The following is a 17,613-nucleotide window of genomic DNA, read 5'->3' as shown; positions in this document are numbered from 1 at the left end:
AGTTTTGAATTAGTTTGTATGAACACATAGTTTGATAATACAGATCATCATTTAATAACATATGAAAGTGGTGGAATACAGAGCTAGATAGTAGAACACCTAAGGACTGGTTGAAGAGATTGAGAATCAACACGGGATTGTAAAGAAGAACAGCGAGGAATATAAGAGGTATCTAAGAGAAAGACATCAATTAGGAATGAATTTAAGAGAGGAAGGAGTTGGTAGAGTAGAAAATATATGGGATGATATGAAAGCACGCATGAAAGGTGCAGAGGAAACAGCTGGATGAGCAAGTGACCTCGGAGTGTCAAAAGGGGATGAAAAGTGGTGATGAAATAATGAAGTATGGGTTCAGTTAGCCAGAAGTTTAGGGCTATCCAGGGTTGTAAAGAGACATGCAAGGTGCTGAGGAACAGTAAAGAAAAGTTGAAAGGGAAACAAGGAGGATATATAGCATAGCAACTGAAAGAGCTACAGAGGAGTTGAATAGAAAGCTAGGTACAATGGAAGGTGAAAAAGCAAAGACAAGATCTAGGTTAGTCAGGTGTCATGAAATGTTAGAGAAGGAGACACCTTGCATAACAGTGATGACATAAAATGAAGATGTGTAATTATTAAAAGCATCTTTTAAACACAGAAAATGAAAGAGGGTAGTTTGGGGAGGGTTTATGGGCTGGAGATGGAGATACAGTTAATAGAGGGCTACAAGTAAAATGAAGAATGGTAAGGCTTTAGGTCCATCAGAGGTGCAAATTGAAATGTTGAAGGTACTTGGTGTAGAGGTGGAGGAATGGATGTTGGAACTGTTATGGTAACCTGGGAGGAGGAAGCAGTGCTAAATGACTGGGAGGAAAGTCTGATGGTAAATGTGTTTAAACTGATAGAAAATATAGAGTGAGGTAATTATAGAGGAGTCAGGTTAACAGAACATCTGTTGAAGGTTTTAGAAAGCATACCTGGTGAGAGATTGTAAGCAGTTTTGATGGTTGGAGTATGGTTTCATTAAAGGGAGAGTTACACTTAATGCTGTCTTTATAATAAGACTGTTACAGGGAAAGAGGCATTTATAGGTCCAGATAAGGCCTTTAATAGACCTAGAGAAAACACTTGATAGAATGCTAAGGGAGATAGTGTTCTGGTGTTTAAGAAACAGGACAATTTCAAAAAAGTTGATTGTGTTCCAAAACAAATCTTTGAAGTTAAGAGTTGGTGTACGTGAAGAATCAGCAGTTAGCCCATTCCTGTTTGTACTGGTTATTGACGTATTGAGTGAAAGGATTAGGAATGAGAATCTGGTAACTGCTATATGCAGATGATCTGGTGATTACAGCAGACTGAAAAGTTGCAAAGAAGGGTAAGAGAGTGGCAGAAACCTCTTGGATGGGGTGCTATAACAGTAAATATGAGTAAATGTTAGGTTATGGTGTCCAGCAAGCAGGAGGATAAGTTATACAAAATGGTAGAGAATTGGAAGTAGGCAGTTAGGATCTACTTTAAACCAGAATGGAGGGTATAAAGCTGTGGTTGAAAACATGATAAAAGCATCTTGTAGAGAATGGAGGGAGGGGCCAGGGGTACTGTGGGATAAAAGTGTCAAATTAACTAAAAATAAAGATCTATTGTACTGTAGTAAGACCTGAGATGAGGTATGGGTAAGAAACGTGCATTGAGAAGGATGGGGAAACAGAACTGAGGTGAACAAAGAAGAAGATGCTGCATTGGATTTTGGGAATCTCACTACATGAAATGCTAGAAAGTGAAGAAATTACAAGTGGTAAACACTACTGATATGATAAGAGAATAAAGATTAAGATGTTTTGGGCATGTGGTAAGAACGAGTCAAGAGGACTTGGATGGAACCTGTTAGAGGTAGAAGGTTGAGAGGGAAGCAAAGAATTAGATGGTGTGACAGTGAGGGAGGATTTGAAGAAGGGTTTCTCAGAGGAAGATGCACTTGACAGAAATAGTTGGAGGAGACACATCAAGGCAACTGACCCCTTAGCTTAGGGGTAGGGGTGGGAATTAAGATTCATGCTTTTCAGAAATAGTTGGAGGAGACACACCAAGGCAACTGACCCCTTAGCTTAGGGGTAGGGGTGGGAATTAAGATTCATGCTTTTATAAGAAGTATTTTCAGTTAAATTCAAAGAAATGTAACTAAGGACAGGGAAATGATTTAGATTTCTATTAGCCATTATTCCTGTTCTGTGTCTTGATGCTACTTTGTGAATGTTCTGGTTTTTTTATTTGAAGTAGGTTTAGGTGAGCATGTTAGATTTGGTCAGGTGTACTAGATATAATAACCTTTTAGATCAGTTTTTTACAATTATGGGCCCTTCAGAGCATGAGAAATGATTATATCATCAGTGAATCTGTAGACACAAGTCTTTTATTGCAATATTTCAAATTTAAATTTAATTTGCTGTAAGTAATATAATATCGAAGAACTTTTATTTTAATGTGCATAGTTGTCATAGCCGGTTTAGGCCATTGCTGGTGTTTCTTATGCATTACAGTATTGACTAGTTCCACCTAATTTTCAAGGATTTGGATACTTTTGCCAAACCACCTTTGGGAGCTCCTTCTTCAGTACTTTTAACTCATTAACTTTGTGCTGAGTTCCTTTTATATCAGCCATTTTATGAGTAGGTAATTTTATATCCCATTGGAGGATGTAAGAAATTGTGAAAGCCCCAGTTAGTCATGCTAACACTAAATCTAATTAATTACACTAATAATGAATAAGGGTTAGCATTGGCAGTTTTGCTTATAATCAAAGGTGTATTGGCATGGATTTTTATGACTTAATATAGTTTTTTTTATAGTTCATCCCTACAGTTGTGGTTTTGCATGTTTTGGATCACAGGGACATTATTTATTAAAATTTTTTATGGTTACTATTAAAATAAGAATTAAAAACAAAAATTGCTTGGAGTGAGGCCTTGAATATATTTAGACTCCTCCTTACAATATTAAAGTGATGTATTTTGATATGGTATATGACATAGATACCTCAGTGACTGCTACCTTGTCACTTCTCACTCCGGTCTCCATTGGTTTATGTTGGAACAGGTATCTCAGATTCCTCCTTTTCTTCCTACTCTTGTTGCACGATGAAGTGGTAACAATGCAGTTTTTTGTTTTTTGAAAATGAAGTTTTATTTCTACTTTAATGGCAGCCTTAAACATTGTCTAATGATTTTCATATTTAATGGAGACCTTTTGAATATTTATGACAAGTAAGATTGCTTAGAAAAACAGATATTTAAAATAAAAGAGAAATGTGTTCATACAAGGTATCATTGATTTAACTTCTTGACTATTCTATATAGGTCAGATCAAGTTTGAAATTTCAAAAAGTTGTAACACTTTCATTAGTTTATGGCTTTGTTGTGGGTTGCGCTCTACATGCATTCAACTTGTCTCAATACACTGAAGCAGCATGGCTTTTGTTGATACAGTTTATTGAATACAGTATTGTAGTGTTTTTAGTTCATTTATTTTAGAAATACTTTTTCCATGTTTTTTCAGGTTTCATGCTTGACATACAAGCAAACTGAAAAAGTTGCACAGTTTTCCAAGTAAATTTCATGGTATTAACTGGCCAGCTGTATTCCATCAGAAATTTTCAAGGCCACCAGTGTCTCATTGATTGTAAATGAATGGAGCAACAACTGATGCAGTATTTAAGATTTTGATAGTATTTGATGCAGGCTTGTACAGCAAATTTTTTTCTCAGATAAAGGAAAAACTAAACACCACATTAAGAAATGTTGGAAATACCAAATTACACTTTATTGTGCAGTTGAACTTTGTAAAAACATGGCGTGAACATGACATCCTCTTCTGTCATGTATCTTAACTTTCTTAATAAAAGTAATAATAGTCATATAATTAAATATATGTACTCTGTTATTATGCCCAATGTTTTTATTTTATGGCATGCTATAAATTTATTTTTATGGTGTCATTTTAAAGTTGAATGTTTATGCTTTATTGTAGTAAGGTATAAAATTAAAAACAACAAAATTACAAAGTGAAAATCAGTAAATTGAAGTTAGCTGAAAATTTATTGTGGATGATGTCATTTGCAGTAATTAATATAACTTAAATATTGAGCTTTGCACAGCTCTAAATGACATGATCAAAATTTTAGAGTCAAGAAATATAATACAGTCAGTCTCCGATTTACAATGGGGGTTCTGTTCTGGCGCTGCGTCGTAAGCCGAAAATCATCATAAACAGAAATAATTGTCGAAAATCATTAAAAAACCTTATTTTTAATCCTTTGAGTATCCACTGGGTATCTTGAAAATGTCGTAACATGCATTATTATTGAGTCTTTCATAAAAAACCCTCCAAAATTTTGCCACTCTGCCGTTTTGGCACCAGAGAGAGAGAGAGAGAGACTGCCTCACCGCCTATCTACCAGAAAAAGACTTAGAATTTCACAGAACTACTGTGCTCCTCCATTTTTACTCTAAGTATCATCCTACATCAAATATAGCTTAAATTGTTATCCCATTACAGTAAACCCTCCGTGACATTCTCGGGGTTCATGGACTCACATGCATTCGCAGGTTTCTCTGTGGAACATATCTAGCCATCATTTGCGAAAATTAGCCTATCTTCGCTGTATTTTTCACTGAGAAATATTCACTAATTACTGTATTTTCATATATTTTTCATGAATAAATGTACTTTTGTGATAAAACTATTAAAATACTCAGGTATAAGCATTTTTACAGGGTTTTGTTGGTTCAGGCTATCAAAATGGGCAGTTCTAAGTGTTTTTAGAGGGGTTTTAAGCATTTCTCATGATTTGACCTGTTTCGCTGGGGGCCTGGGACGCATCCCCTGCAAATACGGGTGGTTCACGGTAGTACTGTATTAATCTTTGAAATTATATTAATATCATTTCAAAGTTACCTTAAACATTAGTACCGTTTTCCAGCCACAGAGAGAGAGAGAGAGAGGAGAGAGAGAGAGGTTTATCTCTTTAATCTCTCGAGGAATGGTAATCCATTTCTCTTTACTGCGACTGACAAAAAAAAAATTTTTTTCTTTGTCTTCCAAAGATGTACTACTACCTTTACTATGCATTTTTAAAACACTGTGAACACACACACACACACAAACAGTGTACATAGGTAAAGAGACTCAAATTAGCATATCTTTCCCTGAGAGAGTGAAGGGCTGAACTAAGTTTCTATTTATAATGTCTATCCATTTCTCATTCTACCTTTTGGCGAGCGGAATGGTTCTATTTGGCGCCGTTTTTTGGGCTCCAGGGTTTTTGGCGACGAGTTTTTTTTTATGACGATTTTTTTGGCGCCAAAAATAAGAAAAATAATTCTCTCTCTCTCTCTCTCTCTCTCTCTCTCTCTCTCTCTCTCTCTCTCTCTCTCTCTCTCTCTCTCTCTCTCTCAGGTTAAAATATTCTGAGAGAATAGAAATTGCCTGTTACTACTAACTGCTTATTTATCTGTTTCTGTAACTGCCTGTCATCTGTTTCTCTTTAACTGCCTATCTATCTATCTGTTTCTCTTTTACCTTGACAGCAATTTCCACAGTACAGAAACAGCTTTTTTACTACCGCCTACATGTTAAAATTTAAGAATAGTTGAGTTGGAACCCATCTACAGAAATGGCTAAACTTATTCTAAGTAAGAAAAATAAACCCAAATATTCGCATAATGGATATCTTTATGTGTTCGATAAGCATAGCAAGAAGGACCTAGTACAAAGTTTTGGAGATGAAAATAAGAATGAGTGCAAAGCCCAGATCCACACTCAAGACAATGAAATGATAAATGAACATTCTCATGGTGCTTCAATAGTGTTTAGAAGTAGCTGCTATTAAAACTAGTTTAAAAGTCGGGCTGAAGACTGCCAAGATCAGCCTTCGGTAATTATAAGTTCTTGTACAGAGAATATTTCTCAAGCCGCTCAAGAGCACTTCCAAATTTAGATTTAATGAAGCAAATAATAAAGAGAAGGAGAAATCAGTTGAGCCTCGCTCCCCTCCCTAATCCTGTCAATGCTGTGATCCCAGATGAATACAAACTTTTTATATGAAAAACAATGGTGAGCATGAAAACTTTTAATTGGTGACAATAGTCGATCAGGCAAAAGAATTTTAATTTTCGGAAGACAGAGCTGGACTCAGTGCTTTTACGAGATTCTGACGTGTGGTATTGTGATGGAACATTCAAATTTTCTTCTTATTTTAATGTAATCCTCTTGATATTTTCATTCTTATTTTGGTGAAAAAATTTGGTGCGCAAAAGTGTGGGCGCCAAAAACTTGTCAAAAAAATCTGAGCCCAAGAAACGCGGAAAACGCCAAAAAAAAAACCGCGCCAAAAAGCACCCGACCCTTGGCGAGAGAGAGAGAGAGAGAGAGAGATAGGAAGGAAGGGAGAAATTGATCTACCCTTGGTCAGAAATGTCAAGTAATTTGACATGTTTGACAGTTCCACCCTCCCCCATAGCTTTAAAGTTTTGGGCAAAAGACAGGGTGTGATATTTCTTTGTTTAAAAATTGAAATAATTTACTTTAAAAGTGTATAAATGTTGTAATACAGCATATTATTATTATTATTATTTAATCTTATTAATATTTGAAAATTAGCACATATTATTAGGTAAGTCATTTATTTATCATACAAACGTGGTTAGTCCTAACCATCTTCCACAAACTTGTTAAAAATTCTTGTGCTGTCATTGTCTCACTTATCTGAGAGAGAGAGAAAAAAAATACTACTCACCCTCCTTTTAGTGTATGTAAAGCCCATGAGGTACAAACTTAGTGGTGGATTAAAATCCCACCCTTCCTGCCAATGGCATGTCATCCGGGAAGGCAGGAGTTGGAGGAGGGGGTTGTTATAAGTTGTTATTGGCTACTGTCAGTCCCTCTGGCCAATAGTGTATCATCATGGAGAGAAGGGGTTGCTACGAGCTCTGTTATTGACTACTTCTAATCCATCAAGCTGATGTCGTCTCGTCATGAAGCCTACGTCAAAGCAATAAAAAAATTGTCACACAACCGATGATGGAATTTTTGTATATTATTATGTTTATATACATTAATCCATATTTCTTTGAAGGATATATGCAGTACAGAGAGAGAGAAAGAGAGATATGGGCAGTTGGCCGTAAATTAAAAAAGTCTTGTTCAAAATTCAAAAGGATTATTTAATAAATTTAATACGTGAAAACAAAGTTACATATTAGCAGTTACTTAGGGAAATCAACAGAAAAAAAATTGATATTCAAAGGAGATTGAGGTTGAATGAAATGATTACATCAGTAAGCAGTTTTATGATTTCATGGGATTTTAATTTAACTTTTATCGATACTTTGCTATGGTTACCTTATTATTATTTTAAAATTAGTAAATCATTTTTTATCATAACAAATGTATTTAGTCATGAAAATAAAATAAAAATCAGTAATTAGTGAATATTGCTCTATGAAAAAATCCACGAATTCTTCCGTCATATGCGTTGACCGAGTCATCCCAAATATTACCGTTGAGAATCGTGAGAAAACCTTACTTTTAATCCTTTGGGTGTCTTAAAAACAACGAATCCTGCATTTTTATTATTGAGTTTTTCATAATGAAAACCCTCCAAATATTGACCATTCTGCCGGTTTGGATGCATATTTCTTCAGATCGTTGTCGGACTGGCTTCGTCGAAATACTGTCGAAAATTGTAAGAAAGCCTTACTTTTAATCCTTTGGGTGCCTTGAAAACAATGTATCCTGCATTTATATTAAGTTTTTCAACTGAAAAACTTCCAAAATTTGACCATTCTCCCATTCTGGAGCCATATTTCTTTCGTTGGATCGGCGTTGTCAGTGTTGTAAACCTGGAACATGCATTGTAACCCAGGAAATACTTTTTTTATAAGTATATTTGAAAGGCGTCGTAAACTCAGAACGTTGTAAGCCGAGCCCATCGTAACCCGGAGACTGACTGCACTAAGACTTAATATAAGTCCTGTTCATCACATATGGTATGACTAATAACCCTTAAACGCCGAGCCTCTATTTACGAAAGTGTCTGCCGTATGCCGGTGGCGTTCGGGAGTTAGCGCCGAAGAGGAAAAAAGTTTTAAAAAATCACAGCACGCTTTAGTTTTAAGATTAAGAGTTCATTTTGGCTCCTTTTTTGACATTGCCTGAAGTTTAGTATGCAACCATCAGAAATGAAAAAATACCATTATCATATATAAATATCGAAATATATGACAGCACAAAAAAATTTCATATATAATTGTATACCAAATCGTGCTGTGAGCAAAACAGTTAAAGCTAATGAGTTATTTTTTCTTTGTATTGTACATTAAATTGCAATGATTTTGGTATATAACAAATTGTAAAACGATCAAAGCAACACAGAGAAAATAATATCACAAAATGATGCATGAATTCGTAATGTGCAGATGTAAAAAAAAAGGTTTTTCAAAAATTCACCATAAATCAAAATATTGTGCTAGAGACTTCCCGTTTGTTGCAAAATGAAGGTAGTTGATTGAATATTACTAGACTGTAAGTGTTTTAGCTTACAATTGCAGTTTTTTACCATTTCGTCGAGTTAAAAATTGTTGACCAAGTCGAATTTTTTCTATTTATCGTGATTTATATGAAAATATTTCAAGACTGATAGGAGCTACAACCATGAGTTATTTTTTGTTGTATTCTACATGAAATTGTACACATTTTCATATATAAAACTTTATGTAACGACTAATATAAAAATGGTGCAACATTACGACAAAGTGACGAAAGAATTTCGAGATGTTCGGTCGAGCTTACCGCCATGATTTAAGGAAAAGTTTTTTAAAAATTCACCATAAATCGAAATATTGTGCTAGAGACTTCCAATTTGTTGCAAAATGAAAGTAAATGATTGAATATTACTAGAATGAAAGAGTTTTAGCTTACAATTGCGTTTTTCGACCATTTTGGTTGAGTCAAAGTTGACCGAAGGTTGAAATTTTGGCTATTATCGTGATTTATATGAAAATATTTCCAAACTGATAAAAGCTACAACCATGGATTGTTTTTTGTTGTATTTTTCATGAAATTGCACACATTTTTATATATAAAACTTTATGTAACGGATAATATAAAATGGTGCAAAAATTACGACGAAATGACGAAAGAATTTCTGAAATTTTCGGCCGAGTTACCTCGTGGATGTAAGGAAAAAGTTTTTTTTAAAAAATTCACCATAAATTGAAATATTGTGCTAGAGACTTCCAATTTGTTGCAAAATGAAGGTAAATGATTGAATATTACTAGAATGTAAGAGTTTTAGCTTACAATTGCATTTTTCAACCATTTCGGTCGAGTCAAAGTTGACTGATGGTTGAAATTTTTTGTAGTCGACGTACAGTATGTCCGCTCGTCACCCAACAGACAATTTTAGTCGACTTACGATACATCCAGTTGGCGTTAAAGGGTTAAGGATCTTTTGTTAGTGTCACTGACAAGTTCCAAGCATGCCCAGGACCTTGGCAATTTTATTTCCTCTCTGCCTGTCAATTTGGCTTACTCTGGGGAACAAATAAATCCTCTCAATTTACAACTTGTCTGCTCAGTTTTTTCCTTCTTAACCAAGAAGAATCGAGGGGGCCTTCAGCAGAAGGATGCCAGGAAGTTCCAGTAAGTGAACCTAGGATGCTATTAGGCTCAAATAAGTACTCAAATTCCCCATTGCACCACTTGTTTGGTATTCTTGAACTAGTTAGCATCCTAACAAGGAGAAATTGCAGATCCTAACAAGGAGACATTGCAGAGAGTTCAGCTGTCCCAAGACGAAATCAACCAATGTGATGGGAAGCATGTCACCCGTGTAGCTCCATGGAGGCTGTTACTGGTGTAGTTTGCAAGTGTGAATTAGGGAGAGGCTGGAAAGCCTTTCATTAAGAACTACACTGGACACTGATGACCACCCTTGTGATGGGTGCACTGTTGCCCTTGGTGGATCCAGGTAGTCTGGTTCAGGACTTGCTTTTCTTCCACCAAAAGTGAGTCTATCCTTATGTTAAGACCCAGGTTTGTTCTGCTTATGAACAAATAAATTTTTTATTAATTTGTATTTCTCATAGCTAACAAACCTGCGGTCTTAACATATACTGCCCACCTCTGATTCCCCTCAATCTGGTTACCTGGGCTGGAAGAAACTGAATGCATCATTGCATCATGGGTGAGAGGAGGTCGACGGATACCTCTTTTCTCACCCCATTGGCTGAACCCCATTACCACCAATTCCTTGTTCAACAGTTTTATATGAGTTTTACTGGTTTCCAGCTGGTGCTAGAAGAATTTATCTTTATGTTAAGATTGCAGATTTGTTAGCTATGAAAAATACAAATTAATTAAAAATTTGTCATGTTTGCATGTGGAGGTGGTGTGAAAATTTCTCAGTATGAACTGCTGGACACTGAGTGGGTGCAAACTTTAAGGGTTCTCTCTGAAGCCAGGAGATTTATAGAGAGCCATCTTGGCTTTTGAAATTCAGTAGTCTTCATTTTTCAGAATTGAAATTTGTCAGGTTTTCATTTTGGATTCTTGTTTTTCAGTCTACTTTTTTGGCTGTACTCTCATATATATTAGAATATAGTTCCATTGTGGATCTAGTGTACCCCTGAAGGCCTTGGGTTAATGGCTGAAACAGCTGTCAGTTTGAGGATTAATATAACAATATGGGAGCAGTTTTATGTTTATCCCTTCAAGACTTCATCTTTGAAGATTGAAAGCAGCACAGGAGGTATTGGAAATATTGCCAATAAATTACAGATACCACATGTGCTTTAGCACATGAAGAAACCCACAGGTAAATGGGTGAAATAGCTGTCAGCACAGGAATGAATGAATAATGCACCACAGTAGCAGTTTTTGTATATTCTGTCAAGACTTCAGCTATGAATATTGGAAGAAGTACAAGAAATATTAGAAGTATTGCAAGTAATTTATAAATGCCACATGTGAAGTAGCACTGTAAGAAAATATATGAAAGACTGCCAGAAAAGCATAATTAAAAAGTGGAAAGGCATTGGCATCTGGATGGATGTGCAGAAGCTACTCCATTTTACAGAATGAGATCATAGCTGCAGGAGAGTATTGCTTAAGGTTTTCAGCCATCCCGCCAAACATCCACTCTTGTGATGGGAAAAATGGTTGCCCTTGGGAGATCAAAGGAAGATGGGACTTGTAGTTTGTGATTTTGAAGCTGTGGGAGGCTGGAAAACCTCTCAGTATGAACTAAGTTAGAGAGGTGTGAAAGCCTCTCGATATAAATTCTGCAGATTTCAAGGCTTCTCCCTGAAGCCAAGGGATCATGAAGAAGCATTCTGGCCTGTGAAGTTTATTAATCTTCATTTTTCAGAATTGTGAAACATGTGTTAGGGTTTTGTTTTGGAGTCCCATTTTCCAGTCTCTTCTGTTTTTGGCTCTACTCTCTCATATACAGTATATTAGATTGTGGTTCTACTGTAAATCTAGTGTATCTGTGAAGAAGGCCTTGTGTTATTGCTGAAACAGCTGTCAGCTTGGGAATGAATGAATAGAGCTGCATAGTAGTACTTTTCATTTATCCTGTCAAGACTTCACCTTTGAAGACTGGAAGAAGTACAGGAAATATTGGAAGTATTGCAAGTAATTTATAGTTGCCACATGTGCATTTTGCTCTTGAAGAAAGGAAAGGAAAGACTGCCAGAAAAGCATAATTAAAAAGTGAAAGGCTTTGATATATGGATGGATATAAACAAAATCCACAGGAAAATAACGGTTAGAAGATATGTACCAAAAGCTTGCGTTTTTTAATCATGCATCTTCAGGGCCATATGAAATGCAGATTGTAAGAATGGTAAAAGGTAAACAGAGGAAAAAAAGACACCAGTTGGTTAATTGTCAAAGGGTCATAAAGACAGAGATCATCCGGCATAATCTGGGATAGTCTGGTCACAAACTGAAACCATGTAATGTTAAGGACTGCTTTCAAAATGTATAAACCTGAATTTTAATATCTTTGCTTATATTTATATGGAGAAGTTGCTTCATCACAGAGGGAGGGAGGTTACACATGTGAGACAGTAATGCTAAAGGTCTTCAGCTGCCGAAAGCTGACTTCCCCCCTTGTGATAGGAAACATTGCCACCCCTGGGAGATCCAAGGAAGCTGGAATTGGTGTAGTTTGCAAGTGTAAATATGGAGGAGACTGGAAAACCTCTCAATGAACTATGTTGGGATAGTGATGGATGCCTTTGTGATCAGGAGTATTATTGCCCTTGGGGATCCAGGGAATCTGGGACTAGTGTGGTTTGCAAATTTAAATGTGGAGGCATAAATGCCTTTCAGTATGAACTGTGCTGGATATAGAGTGGCTGCAGATTTTGAGATCTCTCTGGAGTCGAGGAATTCACAGAGAAGCATCCTTGGTCTATGAACTGTTTTGATCTTTGTTTTTTTTAAATGTAAAATTTGTTAGGTTTCTATTTTGGATTCTTTTTTTCACTCAGCCTTTTGGCTGTACTTTATGTGTTAGAATGTAATTCCATAGTAAATCTAGTGTAGCCATGATGAAGACCAAGGGTTAATGGTTAAAACAGCTGTTGGCTTAGAAGTGAATAAATGTAATAGCATGGTAGCGGTTTTTGTTTCTTCGGTGTTTAACCTTGAAAATGGGAAGAAATACTGGCAATATTAGAAGTACTGCTAATAACTTATAGATGCCACATATGCAATAGCTCCTGTGGAAAAAAAAAAAAAATATATATATATATATATATATATATATATATATATATATATATATATATATATATATATATATATATATATATATATATATATATATATATATATTATATATGTGTGTGTGTTAATGACTTACATAATTTTGGGGACTTAACGTCTATATGTATTATCTTAGAAAGTTTAGTAAGATGGTTTTTATGTTGCATAAATTGATCAAATTTTTTGTCTTAAGTTGAAGTAAACAGGCACATTACTAGTTTTTCCATTTGCCATTTTATTGAGGAGATTGTTGCAATTCAGGGTGTTTGTTCTCCTCATGCATGAGTGGTAGTAACTGCATTTCTTCCAATTGAAGTAGTTTGTGTTTATATTAGTGTACCATCATGAAAAAAAAGTGTTGATAACCTTTTCAGACTCTTTCAGATAGGCACTTGAGTACATTTAGCAAAAGGTAAGTGCTAAACACTGGTGTTCAGGATAATATTCAGATTTATTTTTTTTATTTCTATGTATTTCTATCCTGACAGTTAAAACAATATGATTCCAGATTTAAATAACAAATGTACAGTACAGTATTATCAAATTTTTCTGAAAACTTTTTGGCTTATATTGGGTGTCAGGAGTATTTATCAAATAATAGCCAAGTTTGGTACTGTAGCATTTTGGAAGGCTATTGTTTTTATAAATCAGTTGGACTGCATTAGGTTCAGTGTTTTAATGAAATCGAACAGTTTCAGTGTTTAGGCTGAAGTGATTCCATAGAGAAAATGCTTACCAAATCTGGGCTTCTTTAGTTTTGACCATCATTTTGTGCATGGATCAAAGAGCCCCAGAGATTTTAAATGGGTTTCAGATCAAGAGATTTTGCTAGCCATTCAATCTTGTTATCTGGATATACCGTAAACAATCTCAGCACTTTCAGCAATATGGATGGGAGGATTGTCCATTGCCACATAAAGTTTTTTTGCTGCTTTTGCCACATTGCCTTCACTGATGGAGCCAAAATTTCTTCTAGTTTTTTAGCATACTTGGTATTATTTAACTGTTCAGTGGTTTCAATTAGTTTTCCTGGACTGCTATCTGCCATTCTTCCCCAAAGGGCAGAAGATATTCAGCTGCTTAATTTCACTTATTGGATGGTCTCAGAAATATGTTTGGGAAGGACATCAACATAAAATTAGCCATTAGAAAGCCTGGTATGGTACACTTATGCAGGATTATTCACAAATATAAATTTTTTATAGGTAAACTGCATTAAGTGCTTACAAAAGTCTTAAGCATTATTTACACTATCCTTTTCATGTATGCATTATTTACATTATCCTTTTTCACTGGCAGTTTCATAGTTCAGTGATCTGCCTAGTATGTTGCATGCATTAGCTAATCTGCAAGTAGTCTTTTAGCTTATGTAAAACTGATTTCAACGTATGAAGTATGTATTTTATTTGGTAAAATTATAAATTGATATACTTTAAAGTTACTTTAGTTATATGACAGCAATAAAGCAAGTGCTTAAAGTTCCAAAGTATATGTATATAGATTATTTGATGAACTTATGATCTACTGTACTCTACTTTAAGTTACTCTGATTACATCACAGCAATAATGGAAGTGCTTTAAAAGTCTCAAAGAAACTGGGATGCAGAATCTAATTTCACATGCTCGCCTTACTTGACTGCGGTTATGAGATATTTTCAGTTTCAGTTTCTGTTTCTGTTACAATTTAAATTTTTACTTTATGAAAGTAACTGTTTATCTTTGTATTTGTAAAACACTAGCAATGAAGACTATCATGCTTATGGAAGAGAAGGTTTTCTCATCACAAAATATGACTCTCTTCCAAAATTCCCCGTCCCATGAATAATGCTGAAAAACAAATCCAAGCCTATTTTGATAGTGCTCCGCCATCAGCTTTGGTTGGTGCAAGAATGATGATGTATTATGGGCCTCTAATAATCAACTGTGGATTGTTTTAGCATTAACTGGGGGTTGACAGTCCCTCTGGATTGCAACAACATTTGCCAAGGGATTTGTTCGAGCAGCCTCAATAATCTGTTGATCTTGTTGAATAGTAGTGCAGCTAGGCAATCTGTTTCTGTGGAAATTATTTGTCTGTTCTATTTCTCTTTCCCATTTTATTCACCAAAAGAAGAGATATCTTGTGGACTCTAAGCTGTTGTGCAATCTTACATCCAGAAGCATAGGCCTTAAGCAAGTTATCAGTTGATGATTTAAAAGATAAAGGGGTGTGTTTGTCTGTTGTCAGTCTTACCTGTGACAGATTGGAGTTGGATTTTCCCATCCATGTGGTTGTGAATTAGTTTTTAGTTTTAGGTATACTGAAAAGAAAATAACAAAATGATACGTGTATAAATATTTTTAAACCAAAATTGTTTTATCCTGCATTCGACTCTGTTCATCATTTTAATGCAGTGTTCTTTCTGAAATTTTTGCATAACTTCCTGTTTTATGATCTTTTCCTTTTGCTGGTTTTAGTTACATTTGTTAAGTGATTGGTAATCTTATACTTTTTTCTTCTATGTGTATTTCTGAGGAATACAGTAATTTATTTAATGATGAACGAACCAGATATTCCAGTGAGCACTGTCAGAAATTATTTCCATAATTGTACATCTCTCTAATGTTATAATGTATGGATAACCAAACTGCTAAGTACTGTATCAAGAAATAAATTTAATCTTCCAGAATTATGTTTTGTAGACTATAGTGTTTAATATCTGTGCTGCATTAATATAAGTAGTATTAGCTATTCATATGACAAAGTAAATTAATTGTTCTTAGCCAGCACTGAATTTTGTGAAAACAAAAATAGTATTTATTATTCTTGACAAACTTTGTATATCATATTTTTCTTTTCAGATGGGCATGTGGTGTCATCATGTATACACTGTAAGTTTTCTTAATTTGTTACCAGTGTGATATTTCATGCTTACTGCAAAGTAATGGTTCTTTGGTAAAATATCTAGAAAGATGCTATACTTACTCATTTTAATTATATATATATATATATATATATATATATATATATAATATATATATATATATATATATATATATAATATATATATATATATATATATATATATATACTATATACACACATACACATATATATATATGTATACAGTGTGTCACCCACTTTAAACAGGGGATCTGTTTTCTGTTATTGGGACTTTAACAGCACTTACAGTGCCATAACTTGATGTTTAGTGCCGTAAGTAAAGGCTGCATTAAGTTACAGCACTCAAAGTGCTGTTAACTTGTTGCCTGTTGTTGCCATTAGTGCCGTCAGCAGCACTTATGGTGCCGTAACTTGATACAACATCAGGTTATGGTGCTGGCAAGATGATTAACAGCACTGAAAGTTTGCCAAGTCGAATCTGCTGTGAAGTCGTTGTTTGCATAGAGAATCGGTGTTGTGCTGTTGTATTTTGTCTTTGTGTATGTATACATATATATATATATATATTATATTATATTATATATATATATATATATATATATATATATATATATATATATATATATATATATATATATATATATATATATATATATTATATATTATATATATATATATATATATATATATATATATATATATATATATATCTCTCTCTCTCTCTCTCTCTCTCTCTCTCTCAGTATGTGTTTGTTATGCCTGTTGTCTAGAGGATAGCAAAATGAAATAGACTGCTCTTACATAGGGCCACTACTCAGAACCAAATATATAATAAAATGCAACGCACAAGATGACTTACCTTAGTGTTTCCTTTAAAACAAAGGGAAGGTCACCATGAAAGCCTTAGTTACAATAGCTTACTTTATTTCAAACAGTTCAAGCAGGGGAAATAATTCATGACTGGCATGCAATCCGGCAAGACAAATGCAACACTGAAATTAAGACAAATCACAGTTAACTGGCTTTCAGAAAGAAGTGAAATATTTACACTGTAATGCAAACGGGAGCCCTTGGCTCTTGAATATAAAGTCACTCTTGCAAAATGTTGCAGAAGCAGTTAGCTTGCTTGTAGCAAGGTTGAATTAATTGTCTTCTAAGGCAACTTCTCACAGGTAGGTCAGTTGCAGAAACATGATGGGACAAGATAACACATCTCTGGACATAGATTTCCCCAGATAAGAATTCATGCATGGAAGATTCTTGCACTTGCAATAATCTATCACCATGGAGGGGTCATGTACTCTATGTCACTGAGCAAAGGATTATTTCGTCAGTAGCTTAATTCATATGGGGAGCACACACACTAGTAATCCATGAGTATCAGCAAGGGATTTACTTTGGGAGATGAATTATGGGAAAGGGAATGAGGGTTTTAGCAAGAGGAACAGTATACTGGTACTCAATTGCCAATTTCAGATTTACCGGGCAATCCAGATTGCAAGTGCACTTTGCAGTGGATGATCCGCTGTCTTCCATTAACAACTGAAAGGAATGCTTGTAGTCCAGGTGGCTTGTGACCCCTTTATCAGTTAGTGGCAGAGCGCCAAAAGTTACGGCCCGAGATTCGGGACTTAGCAGGCAGAGGCCTAGCCTCCAGTATGACTGAGCGGGAACTGAACTTTCTCTCTGCCTCTCTTTGGCAGTTGGTCATCTATAGGCCCTCAGGCCACAGAAGTGGCAAGTCTCAAGGAGGGAGAGCCCGGCAGTCCTGTATAAACAATTGAGGACCAGCAAAAGGAGAACACAGGGATATAGGTCTTGGGACAAGGATATAGAGTGACTACTAGTATAGTATGCCTATTCCCTAATGAATCGCTTAATTTGACTACCTGACTTGACCTTTCTCAAGACTGCACACA

General features: G+C 35.1%; 1 protein-coding gene across 6 annotated transcripts in view; it reads left to right on the top strand.

Annotated features, from left to right (window-relative positions):
* The window catches only part of PhKgamma (phosphorylase kinase gamma), a 147,383-nt gene that overhangs the window by 69,830 nt on the left and 59,940 nt on the right, over positions 1-17,613 (top strand). For all 6 annotated transcript variants that reach the window (XM_067098777.1, XM_067098772.1, XM_067098774.1 and 3 more), the window contains exon 7: positions 15,652-15,681. In XM_067098777.1, the coding sequence (XP_066954878.1) occupies positions 15,652-15,681 (30 nt within the window). The remainder of the gene's footprint in view (positions 1-15,651; positions 15,682-17,613) is intronic.

Source organism: Macrobrachium rosenbergii, chromosome 55 (assembly GCF_040412425.1).
Source record: "Macrobrachium rosenbergii isolate ZJJX-2024 chromosome 55, ASM4041242v1, whole genome shotgun sequence".
Classification (NCBI taxonomy): domain Eukaryota; kingdom Metazoa; phylum Arthropoda; class Malacostraca; order Decapoda; family Palaemonidae; genus Macrobrachium; species Macrobrachium rosenbergii.
This window is presented reverse-complemented; position numbering and strand designations above follow the sequence as displayed.